The 19,863-nt window shown below is 46.8% G+C and overlaps 1 protein-coding gene across 1 annotated transcript in view; it reads right to left on the bottom strand.

Annotated features, from left to right (window-relative positions):
* Positions 1–19,863, bottom strand: part of UBASH3B (ubiquitin associated and SH3 domain containing B) — a 54,533-nt gene that overhangs the window by 17,863 nt on the left and 16,807 nt on the right. The window contains exons 2-4 of the mRNA XM_065738501.1: positions 2,812–2,865; positions 2,026–2,212; positions 1,272–1,470 (exon numbers count right to left, since the gene is read on the bottom strand). Of these exons, the coding sequence (XP_065594573.1) occupies positions 1,272–1,470; positions 2,026–2,212; positions 2,812–2,865 (440 nt within the window). The remainder of the gene's footprint in view (positions 1–1,271; positions 1,471–2,025; positions 2,213–2,811; positions 2,866–19,863) is intronic.

Genomic DNA, 19,863 nt, shown 5'->3' with positions numbered 1-19,863 from the left:
CAGTTCTTAGTCACAGCAGGGTGGTAGACCAAGCATCCTTGCCAAACTGCCAGAAGTCATTTGAATTCAGAAAAAGGGCTTTTGTGGATGGTGTGATAGTAACTGTTGTAACACTGACCACGTGGGCCTTGTGCTAAGAGACTTGCCAAGTAAGGAGCAGCCTTGCTGTCACCAGGAGTTGTGGTTCTCCTCCAAATAAGCAAGTGAAATGGCATTACTTTTACTGTCCCATCTCTGTTCTCTCTCTTATGGTAGAGATTACAAATCCATGTAATTTACACATTCATGCAAGTTGACTACACCTTTTCCTTGAACATGAGCTGGATTACTGGTGCACTCACTGAGGGGAAGGCGTTCCAAACTTGTGAAAGCAGAAATAGGTAAAATAATGATTCAAAAACAAGGAACAGAAAGGTAGAAGTACATGAAACACTGGGACTCTCCCAGTGGATGTGGAAATCATAGGATGCATTGTTTGCATGCAGTTCACTCCTGCTTATTCAACCAAAACTCGCAGTGAAGTTTGATTATTCGGTCAGAATTGCAGCTATTCACAGACCTGGCTGTAAATGCCAGTCAGGGGTAGCTTTGCAAGCTCATCTGTCCTTTTTTTTTTTTGGATCAGTGAGAGACAATATGCTTTGGGACTCCAAAAAAACCCCCACAGATTTTAGTGTGATAACTCATCCAAGCTGCACACTGCAGTGCAGCAACTGGCTTCCCCTAAGAAAGAACTGAGCAGTGTGTGCTGGGCTGGGGGTTGGCTGGCACTGAGCAGAGCTGGTGGAAAGGCTCCTCTGTGGTGGTCAGGACACTCTGGGTCTTCTCTCAGAGCCCCATGTGCATCTCAGAAGTGCAGCCAAGAGCCATACACAGCTTTTCTGAGGCTGAGGAAGGTTTTGTGGCAGCGAATGGAACAGGAAATGCTCAGCCCTGCAGGCTGCAGTCTGTCTGAAAGGTTAAAGAACCGCCAAATGTCAACTTCCCTTTCAGGAGCAGCACTTAACACTAAGTGTGAGGTGATCTTTAAAGTGAAAACCTGCTGACAAACAAGGCACCCGGAGGGGTGCTGCTCTCAGACCATGCTTTCTCCAGCTCACAGGTATCACTGCTTCCCTGTGGGCAGCCCTGACATTTAAATTCCTGTGCATACTTTATATTAATTGGGCACTATCCCTTTGCCCGCTCTGGGAAGACTGTGATGTTTGTGCAGAAGATGACCTTTGAAATGGCCACTATGGGAGAAGCGTGGGTGATGCAGTGTCACTCACCTGCTTTGGAGGCAGCCTCTGCAGCAAAGTCTGCAGCAAACTTCTTGAGCACCTCAGCACTTTCCTCCTTGACAAAAAGCCCAATGAAATTGGAGGACGTGTAGAGCTCCAAGGGCAGAGGTGCAGGGAATTTGCATTTCCAGCGTATCACAGTGGCCTGCAGGGCTTCAGTGAGAGCATCGACCTTGCTGTCCTCACACTGCCAAAGGAAACAGGACAAGCACTGCTCAGCTGGAGAATCACTCCTCACTCCTGTTACGGTTTTATGATTTATGATTATGTACTCAGCTCTGCCATGCACTTGTTAGAGAAAGGGAAGGCTCAAGTGGGTGAGCATGAACGGTGCTGTATGAATGGTCTGCCTCCGCTGGCACACAGGGAGGGAGAAGCACAGGGTCACAGAAACAGGCATCTTCAGCAGTCCTCTATCCCTCCCTTGTCCTCACAGCAGGATCAGCTATCCCCAGGTAACCTCCTGAGCTTCATCCCCCTGCACACACTCTTCTCATGTTAACAATCACTTGAGATTACAAGAATTTGGTCTGCTGCTCCTCCCTGAAAACAGCTCGCTTAAAACCCAATTACCTCCTCTCCAAGCCCAGGCACCAGGCACTTCTTGTCATAACCCCCTCAGTTCCTGAGCTCAAACCCTTCTGCAGCAACTGAATGAAGCATGCAGCATCTCCAGCCTGAGCCTGGCAAGGGCTGCTCATGAATGCATGCAGAGACGACAGAAAGAGGAGCTCCGGTTTACCATAAAGAACTGGCAAAGGGTGATATGTGGGAAAATGTTGTGAGCTTTGTTCTTCCCGCAGATCTGCTTTGACTGCTGCCAGAACTCAGAGAGCTTCTGAGCCAGGGGGCCGGTGGGGCGCAGGTAGAGGACGTACTCCCGAGGCAGGGTGTCATCCAGGAACGGATCACCCACATGGGAGAACAGCCTGAGAGGGAGAAAGGAGGGTTAGACTGGCACATGAAGGCGTTTCCTTCAGCAAAATCAGCTTCCCCTGTCCTCACTCTGTTTCCTTCTCCCTGTATAGAAGAAAAATCAACTCCTGGGGGTCAGGCAGAGAGGTGCAGCGTCTCTCTTGCAGCCCATTACCACCACTAAGTAATACCAAAAATTGGATTTTAGTTTCAGGCTGTGAGTCTGAAGATGTAACCTCATTCACTGCCTCTGCCTTTCTGACACTGTGTATAACACAGCAGGCAAAGCGCTGCACATTGCTCAGCATCTCTGAGAAGGCAGCTCTCAGTTTTCTGTTTGGCACTGTGGTGGAGGGAGGACCAGTTTCTTTCTCTCCTCCTTTTATGCTATTACTGCAGATCACCAACTCTCAGACAAGGCTTTTTTCTCCATTGTTTATTTACAGCCCTCAAACACTGCAACTGTTTTTCACTGCAACTGAAACTGTGTTTCAGGCCACGTTCCCATCCAAACATCCACAGTAACATTCTACTTTCTGAAGGCTGATATCCTCGCCCTTAAAGCCACTGATGATTTCTTTACTCTTTTTAACACGTATTACTTCATACCAACCAGTCGCATGCTGCTTGGACACTTCTTCCACCTGTCGATGCCAGTGCTTTTTGTCTGAAGAGAAAGCAAAACAAAGAGCATTTCAGTGCTGGTGCATTATAAGGATATAGTCACATCCCATTTCTGGTGTGACAGTGAGCCAAGCAAGACAAACAGCATTAGCCTCACACTAACCACGACCTAGCTTCTGCCTTAATCCCCTCCAAGCAGCGTTACACGTTATGAATACATACAGAAAAACTATGAGTCAAGTCTGGGGATGAAGCTGAGGATAATTAATGTAATTGCAGCCACACATCCAAACCATGGGCGTCCTGTGTTGCAGTCTAGTTGTGCGATTTTTTATCTCAGTCCTAGGGCTGGTTTCTGCTGATGTGACCGTGGGTGAGGCTCAGCCCTGATGTGCAGGCACTGCAGCAGCACTGAGGACAGCAGAGATGCAGTCGCCACCAGGGGGCACAAACCTGAGATCTTCCCGGTTAGAATAACCTGCCAAAATTTACTACTCCTTTCATCCCTTGCTACGTGAATGTGCTCTTCTTTTCTTTATTTCCCTTCAGGGTGCCTGTATATCCCTTTTCACTCCAGCTAACAAGGCCAGACTCTTCTGGTAAGCGAGTTTTTTGGTTGCAGAACAAACCCGTGTGCTGCTGCCTTTTTATCCCAGTGGTGTTTCCAAGCGCTCAGCGCTGAAATGCAGCTGTGGATCAGCTCAGCTTTGTAATGCTTTGGCTGCCAAAATGAGGAATCCACCCAGAATCCAGAAGGCATAAGTATTTAGGAAAAATTATGAGTGAGGAGGCAGAAAAGGACAGAAATGTCAGAGTTTGGGGGCAGGAATCAGACCTCAGCTGGGTGTCAGAAGACCAATGCACCTTGAAATTATTTCAAAGCTTCCTGCTTGAGGCAAGAAGGCAGCGTAGCTCTCAAGAGCTACAGATGTGGTAGGAAGGAGGTCAGACTGAAGGGGATGTTGGTTTAATCTAATTCACAACAGATAATCCCTCGGCACACACTTGTGCAAAATGGCGTGGGAGGAGGAAGGGCTGAGGAGTGCGCAGTGTTGGCAGTGGGGTCCCAGGCAGCCCTCCTCCAAGGGCAGGGGAATGGAAGGGGTCCCAAAGATGGCAGTGCCAGAAACAGATGGAGTGTCTCAGAGCTATTAATGACAAAATCTGACTGAGGACAGAAAAACTTCTAGCTTACAGCGGCTGGCCTCAAGCAGTATCCTACTAAAAATGGTAGGTTATGATTTAATGATCATTCAGAAAGCTTGCTGACATCTTGAAGCCAGAGGGAATGTGTCTCACTGTGGGGTAAATAACTCCCAAGGACGGTACTCCACAAAGAAATAGTATAGATGATAGTATATTTTGGGTAGTTCTATATAGATGGGATACAAATAATACAAAAGAGAAGATGGCTCACCTTCAGGATGTCAAGGCTCACAGGGAACTCCACATAGGAGGGATCTCCGAGAAGAGAACCTTCTCTGGTGGTGGTCAGCCCTTAAATGGGGTTTGGGAGAGGTGCAGCCAGGCTCCACCCCTTCCACTCACACAGGTATATCACCTCCACCTGTGGCCCCATGGCTGACTCGGTGCTCACCTCAGGTGACCAATCAGTGGTTCAGGCCGTGATTTAGCAGTTCCCGTACACTAACTAAAGGGACAGGATCAGTGCACTGAATGTTCTGGTTATCTGCTGCAGGAAGGTGTTGGGTTGGCTGCAAGAAATGGTCCAAATGAGGGAAGAGGGTCATGGTCCGTGGCTGTAGGATTAGGGCAGCAGGGATCCTCCAGCAGAGCTTGTTTCTGCCCATAGGGCCATGTGGGACATTTATGTGCTTCCACATTGTCCCTTCTGTCTGTGGTGATGACTTCTGAGGGCGCTCTGATAACCATGCAGTAATGTGAAATGTCACCCACTTGGTCACAGACGCGTGCTGTTGACTCGGCTGTGCTTCAGCTCTGCCACCGGTTTCCCCACCCCTTGAATATACATATTTTTGTTCATTTGGAGAGTTAGAGGAAGGCAGAAAGATAATGCTGCAAAAAAGGGCTGTGTTGCAAATGTGTGATTATGAAAATACTTCCTCCTGAAGCACTCTGCTGCCCTTATCTGCCAGCGCTCATCTGAGATCCGCCAGCCCCAGCACCTGCCTCTGCAAGGTCGGAGCAGCATCACGGTTGGCTCTGTTCTGCCTGGCTGACCTTTGCCTAGGCTGGCACAGATGCGTTCTGCACAACGGCCGCTGCTTTGCTTGCTGCAGTTCTGCAGAAAGCTGTCCCTCGTCACAGTTGTGGAGCTGTGAGGGAGGCTGCTCCTTGGACAGCACGATGGCCAGCTGCCTCTGCTGACCACCCGTGGGTTTTCCTTGCTGTGGTTTCATCCAACATTTCCGTTGTGTTGCTTTACTCGTTTGACCTCCCCCTCTTGCCCAGGCTCTCTCCAACATACTAAATTCAGCTCCCTAACCATTCTTAGGAAGCGTGTGTTATCTGCGTTGTGTCCGAGACAGTGAATTCAGAAGGCACTCCCAGAAAAGCTCTGGCTTTGAGATGAGCAGTTTCTCCTGCTGTAAAGTGCAGGCAGATAAGCTGCTCTCCCTATTTACTCTCTCCAGCCCCCAGAGCAGATCTCTGAAGGAATCTAGCAGGGCAGACGGCTCTGCCACCCACCCCTGTTAACTTGTTGGCTTCATGAATTGATGTTTCCTTGGAACAAGCTGCACAATGGAGCTCTGTTGGATTTGACTGTGGCTCCTTCCTCACTGCCTTTGTACTCTCAGGACACCAAAGGGTGTCAGAAAGCACTGGGCTGGGCCCCACACACTTAGGTTTGTGAGCGATTTCAGAAGGTGCCGATCTCATCCGCAGGGATGTTAAACTCCCTTTTCAATTTAATTTTCCACACAAGGAGAAAATACTGCATAAAGCAAACAAAAGGCAAGGTATATTTTTATCATGGGACCTGAAGCTGAGAGATTTTAATTTAGAGCTAGGAATGCTGCTGATGATTGATAGCTTCCCATTAGGGCAGGCACTGAATCCCTCCCAAATAGCACTCTCTGTAGTCAGGACCTGGAGAGGACCCTTCCTCTGAGGTCCTGGCAGGATCAGCTTTTGAGAAGCTGTGTGCTCAAAACCAGTCCCAGCTATGCGTGGCCACTTTGAGAAGTGGCCTGATTTTCCCAGCTGCTGAGTGCAGTGGGAGCTGGAAGACAAAACTCAGATCCCAAGGAAAAACCAGGTCACTTAATTAGGTGACTGGCTACGCCTTAGGTGCTCAGATGTGCCCATGCTGGGTAGCAAGTGCTGGCTGCAGCCCTGCAGCTAGGGGTAAGAAGTGGTGGTGTGACACGAGAAAAGATAGCAGCCAGAAAATAACTTGTTTTTCAGAGTCCATCCAACTGCCATCACACAGCGACCATTTCTGGTCATGCCAACATTGCAGCTGCATTCAGAAAGGCTGAGAAGCCTCGTGCAGCATTGGGAGCCCCTCAAGCTGTGCAGTCCTCCATCTCTCAGCTGCTGCTGCTGCCTCTGGAGACGAAGTGCAGGATGCTCAGTCAGCAATGCACAGCAGCACCAGACAGCAAGTAGAAGAGATAGGGAGGGAGATGCTACATCCAACTGCAGGTGTGCAGAGGGGGAGAAAGATGCTAATAGCAGCAGCTTCCAAGAGCACTGCTGGGATTTTAGCCACCATGAAGTCAGATATTTTTGATTGTTCAACCTCACTCTTCAGTGTCGAGTCACAAGGAAAGTCTCCCTCTGGTTAAACAGCACTGAGATACTGCTAGGAAGTGTCCCAGCTAAACAACTGAGCCCTTAGCTTGAGACATATATAGTGTGTATTCTGGAATACATATGAACATGTAAATGGTTCCCACTTTAATCCCAGCCCACTTAATGGGAGGGTGCAGAGCTCTGCACACTACAGAATTTAACTCATTATTGTAGAAGGATTTTTGGTTTCCTGCAATTTCAGGGTAGGACTTAAAAAAAAAAGCAACAGAGTAATGTCAATTCAGCTAGGAAATATATATCAATAAAGTATAATGGCAAAATCCCATTTACTTCAGAGGAAATGGCTGTAATGGGGAATGATGCATTGACCATAAAGAGAGCCTTCGGTCGCAGTAGCACCGCACAGAAATCCTTTGTAATTGCTCAGCTTTCTTATTGCAGTCCAATTTAAAAAAGGAGGGTGTGCGTTGCTGCCAGCAGTGCCTAGCACACAGGGTAACAACCTACCAAGCAGCACAGTTAATGCAAATTGCACGAGAGAGGGACAGGGGTGAACTATTAAGATGCACGTGTTCCTTTTTCTCCCTATGTTGGGGCATGGAGGGCAGACACACGGCTGTGCTGGGGTGTGGTGCTGGGGGCAGGCAGCGAGCGGGGCTCTCCATGCAGGGATTGAGTCACACAGTGGGGCTGAGCCCTTGGGTGCAGAGCACCCACTTGTTCTCCAGCAGTGATGTCTAATTCATAAGGAGCTGACCTCTCTGGCTGCTGCCTGGGGCTGAATTTCCCCATTCCTGTTGGCTTTCCTTTTGCTACGGTAAGCAGAGATTCTCACCCCGCCGCAGGCACCGCTGACCCTTTGGTTTGTAGGAAGGATCCGGCCCTGCTGCACGCTGCTGCTCACAAACGAGCAGCAGCCTCTACCTCAGATCCACCTACGAGCTGTCTGCCTACAGAGGCACCAGGGATTTGTGAATGAGCAATGGAGGGATGGAGGCAGCATGTAAAAGAAAGGGAATGACTAAATCTTCCCTTTCGTTATGTGCCTCAAACCTGGACAAACTTCTTATCTGCAAACAAAACCTCTTGGAGGGATGAATTCATCAATTCAAGTAGCCCCAAATCTTTGGCCCATAAAATATTTAGCTGTGTAAATAAAGATATGCTGGAAGCTGCATTAAACGTGATGGAAGAATTTGGCTCTCCTCATCACTGGGTTCAGTCTGAAGCTGCCTGACATGATAAGATAGGAAATATGGATTGGGATTTATGCCATATGAGTCTGAAAGGGTAATGCTGTCCCACAGAACTGCTTAGTGAACTCCCATCAGCCTACCTGAATCGTGTCCTGCATTACAGCACTGCTTAAAGGGAAACAATTCTAAATTCTTTGCAGACAATGACATTCCCAGCGTTTCTGTTGTTGTTTCCAAACCGCCCCTTAAGTGACGTTTGCAGATCCCTTTATTCTTTCAGTTTTCATCAGCTGTTTATACTATTAATGGTGCAGTAGTAGAAATGTGTCTTTTTGGGCTTCCAATAAACAACTGCCCATTGAAGACCGATTTTGCAAGCAAAACTTCTGTCCGCTTAATTACTTGATTATTTGTTGTAGGGGAAAACAGCCAAGCTCCAAATAATTGACTGCTTGTCTGAAGAATTGCTTTGCTGTCCTGCAAACAGGTCCGTCCGCGCTGAGGTGCTCTTTCCAAACACTTTGTGTCATGGGTTATTCAAATGCGTTCCTCTGGGTCCTCAATATTTCGTTCAGTTGGTCACCCAAAGTCATATGATACCGTTTCTGTTCTCATTCGGGTGACCTTACAGCTATAAATAGGGATGGGACAGGAAGATATCACTAGGGATCATGTTCCTGGTTATGGGGAGGGGGTGGGTAAGTTCCCTTTCTGCAGTTTGTAGGGAAAAAAGAAAAACCCAAGTGCTTCTGGAAGGAAGAAATCGCTCAAACATAATCAGTGCGTGGCAAGAGCGTTAGTTTTCTTCCCTTCACTGCGTGTCAGCTCAGCCCTTCAGGCACTACCTCAGCTTTTACTTCTGCTGCCTTCTGACACCACAGAGGACACGAAGCCCTCGCAGTGCTGAGCTGAGTGCCTCTCCTTGCAGCCACGTCCTCCCCGAGCTGCGCTCTCGTTGCTGCACACTGCGATGCTGTAGGAACACACGGTTCAGCACGACGTCCCCACGAGAGCCCAGCAGTGCTATAAGCAGATTGCAGCCAGGCAGAGACCCAGGTCCTGCCTGAACGATGGGAGCTCTGACAGGAGCTGCAGGGCTGCACGGGGACTGCAAGACGTCAAACTGTGCTGTATCCTGTAGGTCACATAAATATTTACAGAAGGTACCTGACAGCATGACAGGGCTCAGTGCTTCTCTCCCTATTCCTTCCGGAGCAGTGGCTGCTTGCTCCCAGCTGGTGAACGCCGGGCTTGGTTATAGGAAAGAGAGAGCAATGGGAAACAGCACCAGAAATAAGGTTGGGAAAAGCACTGCTGTGTAGTTCGAGTTTCCATCACTTCAGTGTTCTTTTTTCCAGCTGGCAAACTGCATCCTGGCTGCACCACGATGACCATTACTTATAAGTGCAAAGAATGAGTGCCTGTGTGTGTGTGTGTGTGTGCGCGTGCTTTGGGTGTTTTGTTTTTGTTTTTTAAGTTATGTAAGATTTTGAAGGCGCTTTTTTCCCCTCCTGTAGCACATGTGCGCTAAGTCATTCCCTTAATCCTCAGCTTAGCCAGCTTGTTAAAGCAGAAGGAGAGGGAAGTACAGACTCATAAAAAGTGTTCAGGATAAAGAAAGGAATGTAGCAGCCATTTAACATTTTTAAAGAGGTATACAGTTTAAAAAGGAAACAGGATATTATTTTCTCTTAAACAATCACAGCGCAGCTTTTCCGTGGGGCATGAGCTCAGATGTTGGGAGCCCTGTGCTCGCTGCCACAGCCTCCCCATTGGGACCCCATGTGATGGAGGGGTGGGGTGTGGGTACAAGCAATGCTAGGGATGTACTGCTGCTGAAACAGAGCCCGGCAGGCTCTGAAAATAACACGAGTCCTGCAGCTGGATATTTAAGAAAACGCCATCTCTGTGTTCTGTAACAAAGTCATGAGAGCTGGCAGCAGCTCAGCTGATGATTCACAAAGGTGCAGCGTTTTGCTGCAGAGAAAGGTGATAGGGATAATGACTGCGGCTGGTAAAGGGCTGCAGAATTCTGAAGATGAGCAAAACAATCAAATGTGGATCATACAAATCAGTTCACATGAAGGTGCTGATAACTGAAGGCTTTCCAGCAGAGGCCCATCCCCTTCAAACACCTCATTTAAATACCAGCCAGAGTGCTGCAGGATGACCGAAATGTCCTTATTCAATACCCTGTGCAGCACAGGAGGGCAGGAGCTTTCATCCCAGTGCCATTCACACATTTCTAGCTAAGCAGGAAGACAGTGTCTGTGTGGAGCCAGGTTGGAGGTTTAAGTATGGTCAGATGTACCATCTGGTGACAGCCAGAAAGGGAAGCAGTTGTCATGCTGATTGGAAAGAAAGAAGTTCCCTTGTGGAGTTCAAGACAGACACGATGCTTTCTTCCTTCTCACTCCTGTTCTTCCTACACAGAACCGTGCTGCAGTGAAACAGAGATCTGCCACCTCTTTGTTCCCTGTCTCTTGGTTGTGACGTTGCTGGGGCCTCCTCTTCCCATCCAAGTGGGTTTCTCAGGGGAGGACGGGCAGGTGCTGGAGGTGGGATGCCATGTCCCTGCTGCTCCACCAGCACCTGCCCCACCATCTGCCACGTCACCTCCTGCTTGGGCCCACTGCTTGGTGGCAGCCCAGCAATGAACAGAGGGCGATCAGAAACCAATGGTGGCACGCAGCCTTCCTGCCCCCATCCCTTCACACGGCCCTGCTCTGCTCCTGTCTGCGCAGTCTGCCAGTGCTGTGTAGATCTTTAGGAAGAAGAAGAAAAAAATAAAATGCCGCAACTAGCACTTTAAAGTGCCGGTGTTAACATTTTCCAGCTTCTTGGGGTTTCAAAACAGGAAGTTTGGGGGTGGTGCAGTTGCACAATTTGCCAGAAAGCTGCTGTTCTGTGAAGTCGGTGACACCGGGCCTACCAGGAACCGCCCTGCCAGCCGCCCAGCGCTGCGCTTCGGGGACGGATCCTTGGTGCAGTGCTGGGAGGTCTGGATGTGCTGCTCCCAGGAGGTGGCTGTAGCCCCTGCTTAGGGCAGCGTTGCTGTGGTGTGCAGAGAGCACAGCCCGGAGCTAAGGGAGAGTTCCCCCAGCCCCACGGAGGGGAAGCTGTGGAGGTGACGTAGGCCATCATCAATATGGCACGGCTAAAGGCTGAAAGCAAGGCTTTCAGCTACTCAGTTTGGATCTTGTGGTGAAGCTCATGGTGGAAGCTACATCACGCTCATCCTCGGAGACTGAATACTTTTCTGAGTTTGCTCTGACTTGACAGCAATGGGATTGTCACTATACTGACAAACATCAAGCACGGGGCCTTGCGTGGCCAAATCCAGTCCGTGTCAAACCCTCTCCATTGTGGCAGATGGACAAAATCCCTCAATGTGCTCCACAGTGAGGTTTTGTGGGCCTGTCTGGAAAATAACATTGGTTGCTGTGTGGGATGGAGTGATTCTCTACCAAAAGAAAAGGCAACAGTTAATAGCAAAGCAGTGATATTTTGTGGTCAGTTTGCATATCTGTCTGCCTGAGAATGACGAGTTCACACACTCATGTTTGACAGTTTGCTGGACTCAGCAAGTCTGGTTGTGTACACAGGCTTTGCATTTGGGAGAGCTCACTCCACCACCCACCTGCCTACATCAGAAGCATTCTGCTCTTCTTTCTAGGCAATGTCTGTTTATCTGTGAGGAACCTTAGACGTTGTATGCACTCATGGACTCACAACTTTGCTGAAAAGGCAAAGCCAAGAGACAGAAAATGAGAAGTAGATGCCCAGAGAGAAGCTAACCATAATCTCACACCTAAAATAGACTCACAGAAAGCAGCAAGAAGGAAGTCTAAGAAATTAAGGAAGGTGGAAGGAAGAAGGGTGGGGTGCTGAGATAGTTGGGTTAGAGGCAAAAAGAGGCTCTCAAAATAGCCTCTTGCTCTAGACAGCTCTGTTCAGGAATTATTTTAAGCCCTCTTGTTTTCAACAATACACCTGTTTCACAATGTTTTATATAAGTTTTCCTTGCATACTATTTCTTGCCATCTAGGTAGGTCCAAGTTATCCACCATTGCTATGGGGAAGGTGGACAAGATGCCGTAGGACATGCGGGCAGGACAGTGAGTGGAGCAGGCAGTGAGGCAGACCTGATACTGACTCAGGGCTGAAAGAGCCCTAGCTAGTGCTGGGGGCTGGGTGCACCATGCTACTGGTCTTTGGGTGAGACATCACGTATAGGTCTTGGTCTCATGCCACAGAGATACATGAAGTGTGTGGTTAAACAAGTGACTAAAGCTCATGTCAAAGTTTCCATCAGAAAACAAAGCCGGCTTGCAAGCCCCAGTCTGAATTTCAGTGTGGGTCTCAGTATTTGGTCTCACATTGTTCTTTAGCCCTCAGCTACTGTGAGTCCTCGTTGGTTTTTTGAACTCTCTAATATAACCTTGCAGACTGTGACGTTAGGAAAAGTGCAGTCAAGTGATGCTGTAACAAACACTTTGATGGAGATTTCTGAATAATTTCACCTTCAGGTTGCCTATTCTACTTCTTGTTGCAAGAGGAGTAAATGTAGGCAAATACAGCTACTTCTGGGGGTCCTGCACATTAAATAAAGTTGGACATCCGAATTGGAAAGAAGCATTTCTGTGTTAAAGTCTGCCTTATCCCACTCGACCAACTTCGGGTAGCATAAAAAAGCCTGATATATTATTTTAGTGTTATGAAATGAGTTGTGAGAAGTCCCAAACTCCTGACAGGACTTTAATACCAGGTTATGTTTTTAAACTGTCCCTGTTATGTGCAGTTAAATTATCAGGCATTTGTACATAAGGTCTGGCCAGGAGCCTCTGAAAGGCTTGGATATTAGCTGTGGAAGGGTTAAAAAAAAGCCACATTAAAAGAAATATATATATATATTTGAACTCTAAAAGGGAACAGGAAATGAAGAATTGTGATAAACTGAGAAATGCTGAGATAAAGAAGGATCTGAGAACGTAATGAGAAAACTTTATCACACAGAGGGAATATTTCCATGCATACTTTTCTGATTTCATACGGCTGTCAGTTCTAACTTTGTTCCTGGATCTGATGATATTCTGGCTGAATAAATAAGTGGATTACAAAGAAAGAAAATAGGAAGACCTTAATAATACCTGGATTTAGTAATCATTCGTACACCAAAGAGTGATTATGCATATATTATCTTCAAGCAGGTACTTAAGCACTTCAGTGAGATGTAAGCAGATGCCAACTGCTCTTCTGCACAGCATTTGCTGAAAGGTTACTGCAAATCAAACCTCTGGGACCCTTTTTGCTTTGGGCAGAATTTCTAAGGATTGTAAGTAGAATTGATTGCCAAAACAAAAGTAACTCTTTTCAGCACACTGAGACCTGAGGATGTGATGCCAACAAGCAACAAAGGGATGCACGTTTGCTGGAGTGGTACTGTACTTAACATGCCCCAACCCATGCCCCCAAAAAGCAAAATTCAACTCCTGCCCAGAGCTCTCCCAGCACCACACAGCCCCATGGCTTCCTCTCAATGCAGGGTTCTCCTTGATCCAAATGCTTGCCTTCAGTGGAGGGCTCCTGAATCCAACAGGCATTGGGATGCACCAGTCGCTTTAGTGCATAGCTCTCCTGTTTGTTGGGGAATAACTTCACTGCTTTGTGCTCTGGGCTGGCTGTTTGTCATTGCAAAGTGCTCTGTGCAGCAGCAGCTTGTGTTATGTTCCTGTACACATGGGTACACCCAGCCTGTCCTCTGCTTCCTCTGTTTCTGCCATCAGGCAACAGGACAACTGACTTTTTGGGGTTGCTCAGGTGCCTAAATGCTGGGAGATTAGGTGCTTTCCTTTAGCAGACTTTTGACCATAAAGGTTTTCAGACAAGATGTGCTGTCTGAGGACAATGTGGTTTTCCTCACCGTTTTTCCTTTGCCATTCCTTCACTGGAGCTGGCTAGCACCTCACCTCAGCACCTCACCAGAAGCATCTCCCATGTGCAGGCACACCTCGTCCAGTGCCAGGGTTGTGTGGCAGGCCAGTTCCTGGAGGCTTGTTTCAAAGACCTTGCCATCCAGACTGATCTTTTCAGGCAGGTATTGTTGAGCAGACAGACACATACACACTGGCATCATCTCATTTCCATAGTGTACATCTCCCCCGCACTGGAGTACCAGAACTGATGTGGGGGTGTTTTTCTAAAATTATTCGTGATGCAAACCTTCTACAACTGAGCTCCATCTTATCTATTTTGTGTGTGTCTGATATCTTGAAAGCATAATAAGAAGTGTGGGGTTTTTGGCAATAATGTTTCAGTCTTTCCATCAGGCCCACAAGGCAACCTGTTCTGTGCTGTATGTCACTGATCTGCTTCTGCTCTTGCTATCCAGACAACTGTGACTACAAGCACGCCACATCAGAGGCAGTACCCCAGATGAGCATCTCACAGTGCTGGCACTGCAAAATAAAAGCTGTGCTTATGAGGCCCCTCTCTCTGCCTTATCAGAGTGGGCTCTTGGGAGATAAAATAAGGAAGAGCTATAAAAGAGGTGCTCAGAGTGGAGAACGACTGGTTGTAAAGTCCCCTTGGTTTTCAGTGACTAACTTGCTGTGCAGGCTTCTGTGGTTATGGACCTAGACTGACACATCTGTGTGTGCATCTGTGAGCTCCCTGCTGTACCTCCTGAACTGACTTGTTTATTTCAACCCGATGTGACAGAGAGGAAGAGGTATCGAGTAGATTTAGTGCAGCTTCTGTAAAACCAGGTTCCTTGGTGGCCATAAAAAACCTTGGGAATGCATCAGCTGGAAGAGATTGTGAGGTGAGCTTCTGTGGCATTAGACATCAGAGGATCCTCACAGAAGCAATCCCTGGGAAACGCTGCAGTCACAAGAAAGGCATCGGCCATCAGACAGATGTGCACAAAATGCAGCCTTGTGAGTCCCAGCACTGCTGGAGCTGGATGCACTTCTGTGTCCATCAGGGCAGGACTTTGGCCTGAAAACTGTCCTACATCAGCTGAGATCTGAAAGTGGATAAACTATACCAACAGAAGCTCTTCTATATGGCTACAATTGTAGACACACTGGGGAAGTTTAGCAGAAATGATTATCCCGGGAAAGCCGAAAGAGCAGAATGTGTTTTGACAAGACATATGTGTCTGGGGGATCTCATGACTAGAGGAACTGAGGCGTAGAGAAAATCACCAGCTATTTCAGGGCTGCGGGTCTGCAGCATCCTGTGCTCTCCGTGCTGGCAGCTGCTGCTCTGTGTGTGCGGGCAGGTGAGGGGACACCCACCTGGCCTCAGCCCTTCCCTGTTCCTGGAGCTGTCCTGCTCCTGCTAACCACTCCTGCTATCCACCCCTGCCTCCCTCTCCACAAAGCCGTTTGCATGTGGTGAGGCTGAAGTGAGTATCCAGGCAAATTCTTATGTAGCAGACAGCCCTCGGTACCTTTCCTTGCTCCTCAAATCTTCTTTCCTACATTACGGTTCTGGGATATCTGGGGATGCTGAGCCCAGTTCTGCATGGATTTCTGTGTGGACGGAGGTGCATGGAGGTTACTCCATCCTGTGTGGCATGCTAAACTGCAACAGGAGCACAAGGCATTCAGAAGAGCTCAGCATTAGCCTAATTTTGCTCCCAGTGGTATCGAATGAGGCAGAACTAGGCTAGAGCTGAGCTTCTGAAAGCTGTATCCTATCTTCCTCGTGCTGTACTTGTCTAAAAATAAGGAGTCCAATTAAATCAACAGCAGTACAAAGTATGAGGGAATGTATAATTAATTAAAAAAAAATCAAAGGCCTCCTTAAAGCATCAGCATTTAGCAACTCTGCTACTAGCTCTCTTTTCATTCTTCTTTTTATCAGTGATTCTTGTTGTATCTCTTCCCATTACAATCACATATTCTGAACAGTACTGCAATGTAAGTGCATTTGTTTCCTCGCAGCTCTCCCTATCGCTGCTGTTCTGTGCTTAACACTTGCAAATAGTTTCCTTTTGTCCAATCTGCCCTGAGAGCAGAAGATGGCCACCTGTGAGTGCAGGGCTCTTCCTCACCAAGTGCTCCAAGCTTTTGCTCTTGCAGCACAGTGCAAAGGGAGCTGCAGAGGATGTGCTGCTCTCAGTTATCCTGGCAGCAGTCCCCAGAAGCTGTGCTGGATTCACAGCAAATCTGGAGCAGGAGCAGAACCTGGCTGATGGTTGGAGTGCCAGCAGTTAGTGGGAAACAGTAACACGACGTGGAAGGAGAATCACTGTCATTTGTTTCTGGGTGGTTCTCCATCACTTTGTGCCTAGATTTCTCCATCTTCCCTTCTCCTGGCTGGATTTCCCATTGACTCTGTTTCTTTGTGGCAGTAAATGCAGACAGTTGAGAAGGCAGCTGAGATAGAAGTGTAAGGATGAACTTAAGCTTCAAGGAAAAGCTGAGGGGCTCTGCCTTGGAAAACCAACAGCATTGGCACCAATTGCTCATTTTGCAGAAAGTGTCAGTGAAGCGAACGAATCTTGTTAAGGTGGCATCATTTCCTTTGACATATTCACTGTGTGGGTAGCTGAGTACCCACTCAATAAAAACTGCAATTAAAACGGGTCAAATGGCTCATGCTGTTTCAGGCAGTCCCTGTATTGAGGTTGGCAGTGTCCCCTCATACTCGGTCCCCTATGAAGCGCAGCACTGCCAACCCGGATGCATGGCATGCAGGACTCGGTTTTCCATTTTGCACAGCACGTTTCTGAAGGGTCACTCCCTCAGAGAAGTCCTTCACACAGACTCAGGATTCAGGGATTCAGCCCTGCTGCTGCCAAATTTAAAAGTAAAAATCTCCACTGGGTTTTCTCATGCAGGATCTCTGCTGCCTTGGCTGACGGGGCACTCCTTCCCAGCTGCAGGCTGCTCTCTGAACTATGCATTTGAAGTTTGTTTTGAAATGCACGATTACCCTCCAGTTGCATTTCTCCCTTTTTTTGATGCATAATTTAGATTTTGGCCCCTTATACATTCTATGTCTAAAGAGCTGCCGATGCTTCTGGGAAAAAGCACAATAACAGTGTATGAAGTGTTCTTGTGGAGGCTATTCTGGATATAAACACATTTATACTTTGTGAGTTTTCCTTCTTTTTGTCTCGGGGATGTTTACATGAAGACAAAACCTCCGTCGACAACTGGTGCAGATGAATTCCTGCACATCACCCACTTCACAGAGTCACCGTCAGTTAGTCTAAGGATTTTATCATTTTTAGTAGGAAAGGCAACAAAATGGCCTCGACTTCCAAATGTGTTGTTAAAATCTATGGCTGTGAGCACAATTTTTGTCAAACCAAGTTGCTTTTGTTTTGCTTTCTATGGGTGTTGCTGCTTAACCTAATGAACCTAAGCCTGAATGCCTCTGGCTTTAATATTTCTAATTAAATGGGTAGGCATTTTTTATAAAATATCAGACTATTGGTATAAACTTGGCTTAAAGTTAGTAATTCCAATTCTAAAGTTAATTGAAATGATAGGAAAACAAGCCATATGTTGAAAAACAACGGGAAGGACTGAGGAGTTAATGCAGCTCTGCATTGTACGTGGTACCTAATGGTAACTGAGCTCATCTGTGCTGCTCCTCATTAAGAAATATTAAGAAATCCTCTTTGCCTTATAGTATCTGGAGAGGTAATATAGGGATATAGTGGGGGGATGGAAAATAAAACCTAAAGTGGGATGTTTTTCTTAATGTCAGAGGCAACATCAGCAGGTTTTTAAGTACGTAATTTGTAGGGGAAGTGACTCAAACAAAATGATGCACTTTAAAAAATCAGCAAAGTGTTGAGTGCATAATAACCTCTGAAAAAGTGTAAAAGCCATTTCATATTCATAATACTGGAGTTCCTCACTCCTGTAATTTCATTTTGCGTTTCTTTTTTCTTTAATGGCACAGCCCTTAATATCAAGTGATTAATTCAGAATCAATGAGTTTCATTAGAAGATAGAGTGCCAATACATATGCTTCCTATCTGGGGAGAAAAGCTTAGGAAAGCGTATCCTAAAATACTACAGACCACGAAGGAAAAATCATTTTTAAAGTTTGAATGTTACGCTTTTTAAATCCCACCATCTTTAAGCCAACCTCCTGATCTTCTGTCCTTACTCATAAACCTTCATTTCCGCAGTGCTCTGCTGGAAGAGTTTTGAGATGGAAAACAAAACGGGTCAGAAATTCTGATTCTTCCAGCCCTCCATCTGTGGCAGCTCCTCTCAGGAATGAGAGATGTGTGGTAGGTGATGGTGGGGATGTGGCTCATTTTCTGTATCCCTCCATCCTGTACATTCGTTAACAAGGAGACTGCAAGAGCGTTTTTGGATAATCCTCCATCATTTAAAGGCCTTTAAAATCTGCAGCATTTTCCTCCCCTCTTATCCCAAATCATTGTGGCTTGAATGAATTCAGACCTGGACACTTTGTCCATTTCCGTGAAGATTAAGCATCCTACACAGCCTGAAAATCAACTTTTCCTTCTTTCCTCCTTTCTCTTACTTTCTCTTTCCTTCTTTCATCTAAGAACTACACGTTTGCAAACAAAACGTGTCGTTGCTGAAAAGTGCTGAAAATATTCTGTTTTCAAACCAGGATTTATTTTTAAGGGTGGGTTTTCTGATGAAAATAGAAAAAGCTGAGCTACTCTTCCACTGAGTAACTCCCTCACGACCTTTTTGTTATCTCTGATAGCAATCATGGTCTGTTGGGGGTTTCTGAAGGGTCATCTGGATGCAGGTTAATGATGTTATCCCCCACACTGTCAAAGGTAACCCACTGAACAACCCCCTGTGCCTCTCCCCCACAGCATGCAAACACTTCACAAGGGGATGGAATTTGCTTCAAAAGAAGTCAAACAATAACGTTTCAATGGATTCCATCACTTCCGCAACAAACAAAACACGACTGGCTTTCAAGCTTATCTCTGTGCCAAGTTCAGTGGTTGCAATACAATAGCTGTATTGTTCATGCATGATGCAGGCGAAAATGTATTTTGGTAACTGCTGCTCTTTGTAACACAATTGTCTGAGTTTTTCTAGCAAACTATTAACTCCTTCAGCATGAGAGCACCTCTTCCAAGTAGAGCATACAGCCTCGGGAGCCCCGTTCTCCCTCTGAGAAAGCAGCATCAGCTCGGGCTTTCAGTGTTAGATAACATGTAAATTATGGTGACTCATAGTGGAAAATCATACATAAAAATTACACAAAGACTTATTTAGCCACCATCTCTTGATTTTTTCCTAGTACACAAGTGTGTGAGATATGCTCACACACATTTTGGAATAATGCTACTATCTGTCCTGCTACCCCCAGCCCCCTGCAGCTGTCTTGGAAGATATGAGCTCCAGAGTAAAAATGGATGTGCATATTCATATTCACATCACATTCCCTATTTAGAAATGAATGAACCCTGAAACAGTTATAATCACTGGTTCATTTCTGGCAAATATGCTCATTCCCCCAGCTCTGCTCCCATGAAAAGGCGTGCTGCTTTCCAGAGTGGCTGGGTGACTAATGGGATCTTCCCCTTCAATAGACTGCAAAGCAGGTATAGAGGTCAAAAAAAAGAGAGAGACCTTTCTGGAGCCCACCCAGGATCAGAGCCACATTGTTCCCCCCTCTAACAAGAATCCGCTGGGCAATCATCAGCAGTGAAAGTCTGGAGATAGAGTCAAGGTGTTGGCTTCCCTCATGGAACTCAACTGCAAGAGCCACACATGTGAGCCTACACGGCCTGGCTGGAAGAAAGGACAGAGCAGGCAGAGTATCTGGCTCTCCACGGCAGGAAATGTTGAGAGCAGTAGTGGGTTTTTTTTCATTGTGTGCATGTGGTATTTTTGTAATGCAAGATGAAGTCACAGCCAAGCTGAAAACAAATCAAAGAGAAGAGCCAAATGTGTTAACAAGAATCAGAGAACAATTCCAGCAGTGACTGGGAGTTTAGGAACAGGAGATATTTCATTCTGCACTGATAAAGCTCGTGCTAACATCCTGATCTGTGCTGAGGAGACATGCCAGTGAGGAGAGAGAAAATGGCTTTGCAAAAACAACAAAAACAAGGTTTTCATTTCTCGTGAACA

Source organism: Cyrtonyx montezumae, unplaced genomic scaffold (assembly GCF_038088225.1).
Source record: "Cyrtonyx montezumae isolate F1298 unplaced genomic scaffold, pur_monq_1.0 scaffold_22, whole genome shotgun sequence".
Taxonomy (NCBI): Eukaryota; Metazoa; Chordata; class Aves; order Galliformes; family Odontophoridae; genus Cyrtonyx; species Cyrtonyx montezumae.
Note: the sequence above shows the minus strand (reverse complement) of the source record. Positions and strands in the feature narration are given on the sequence as shown.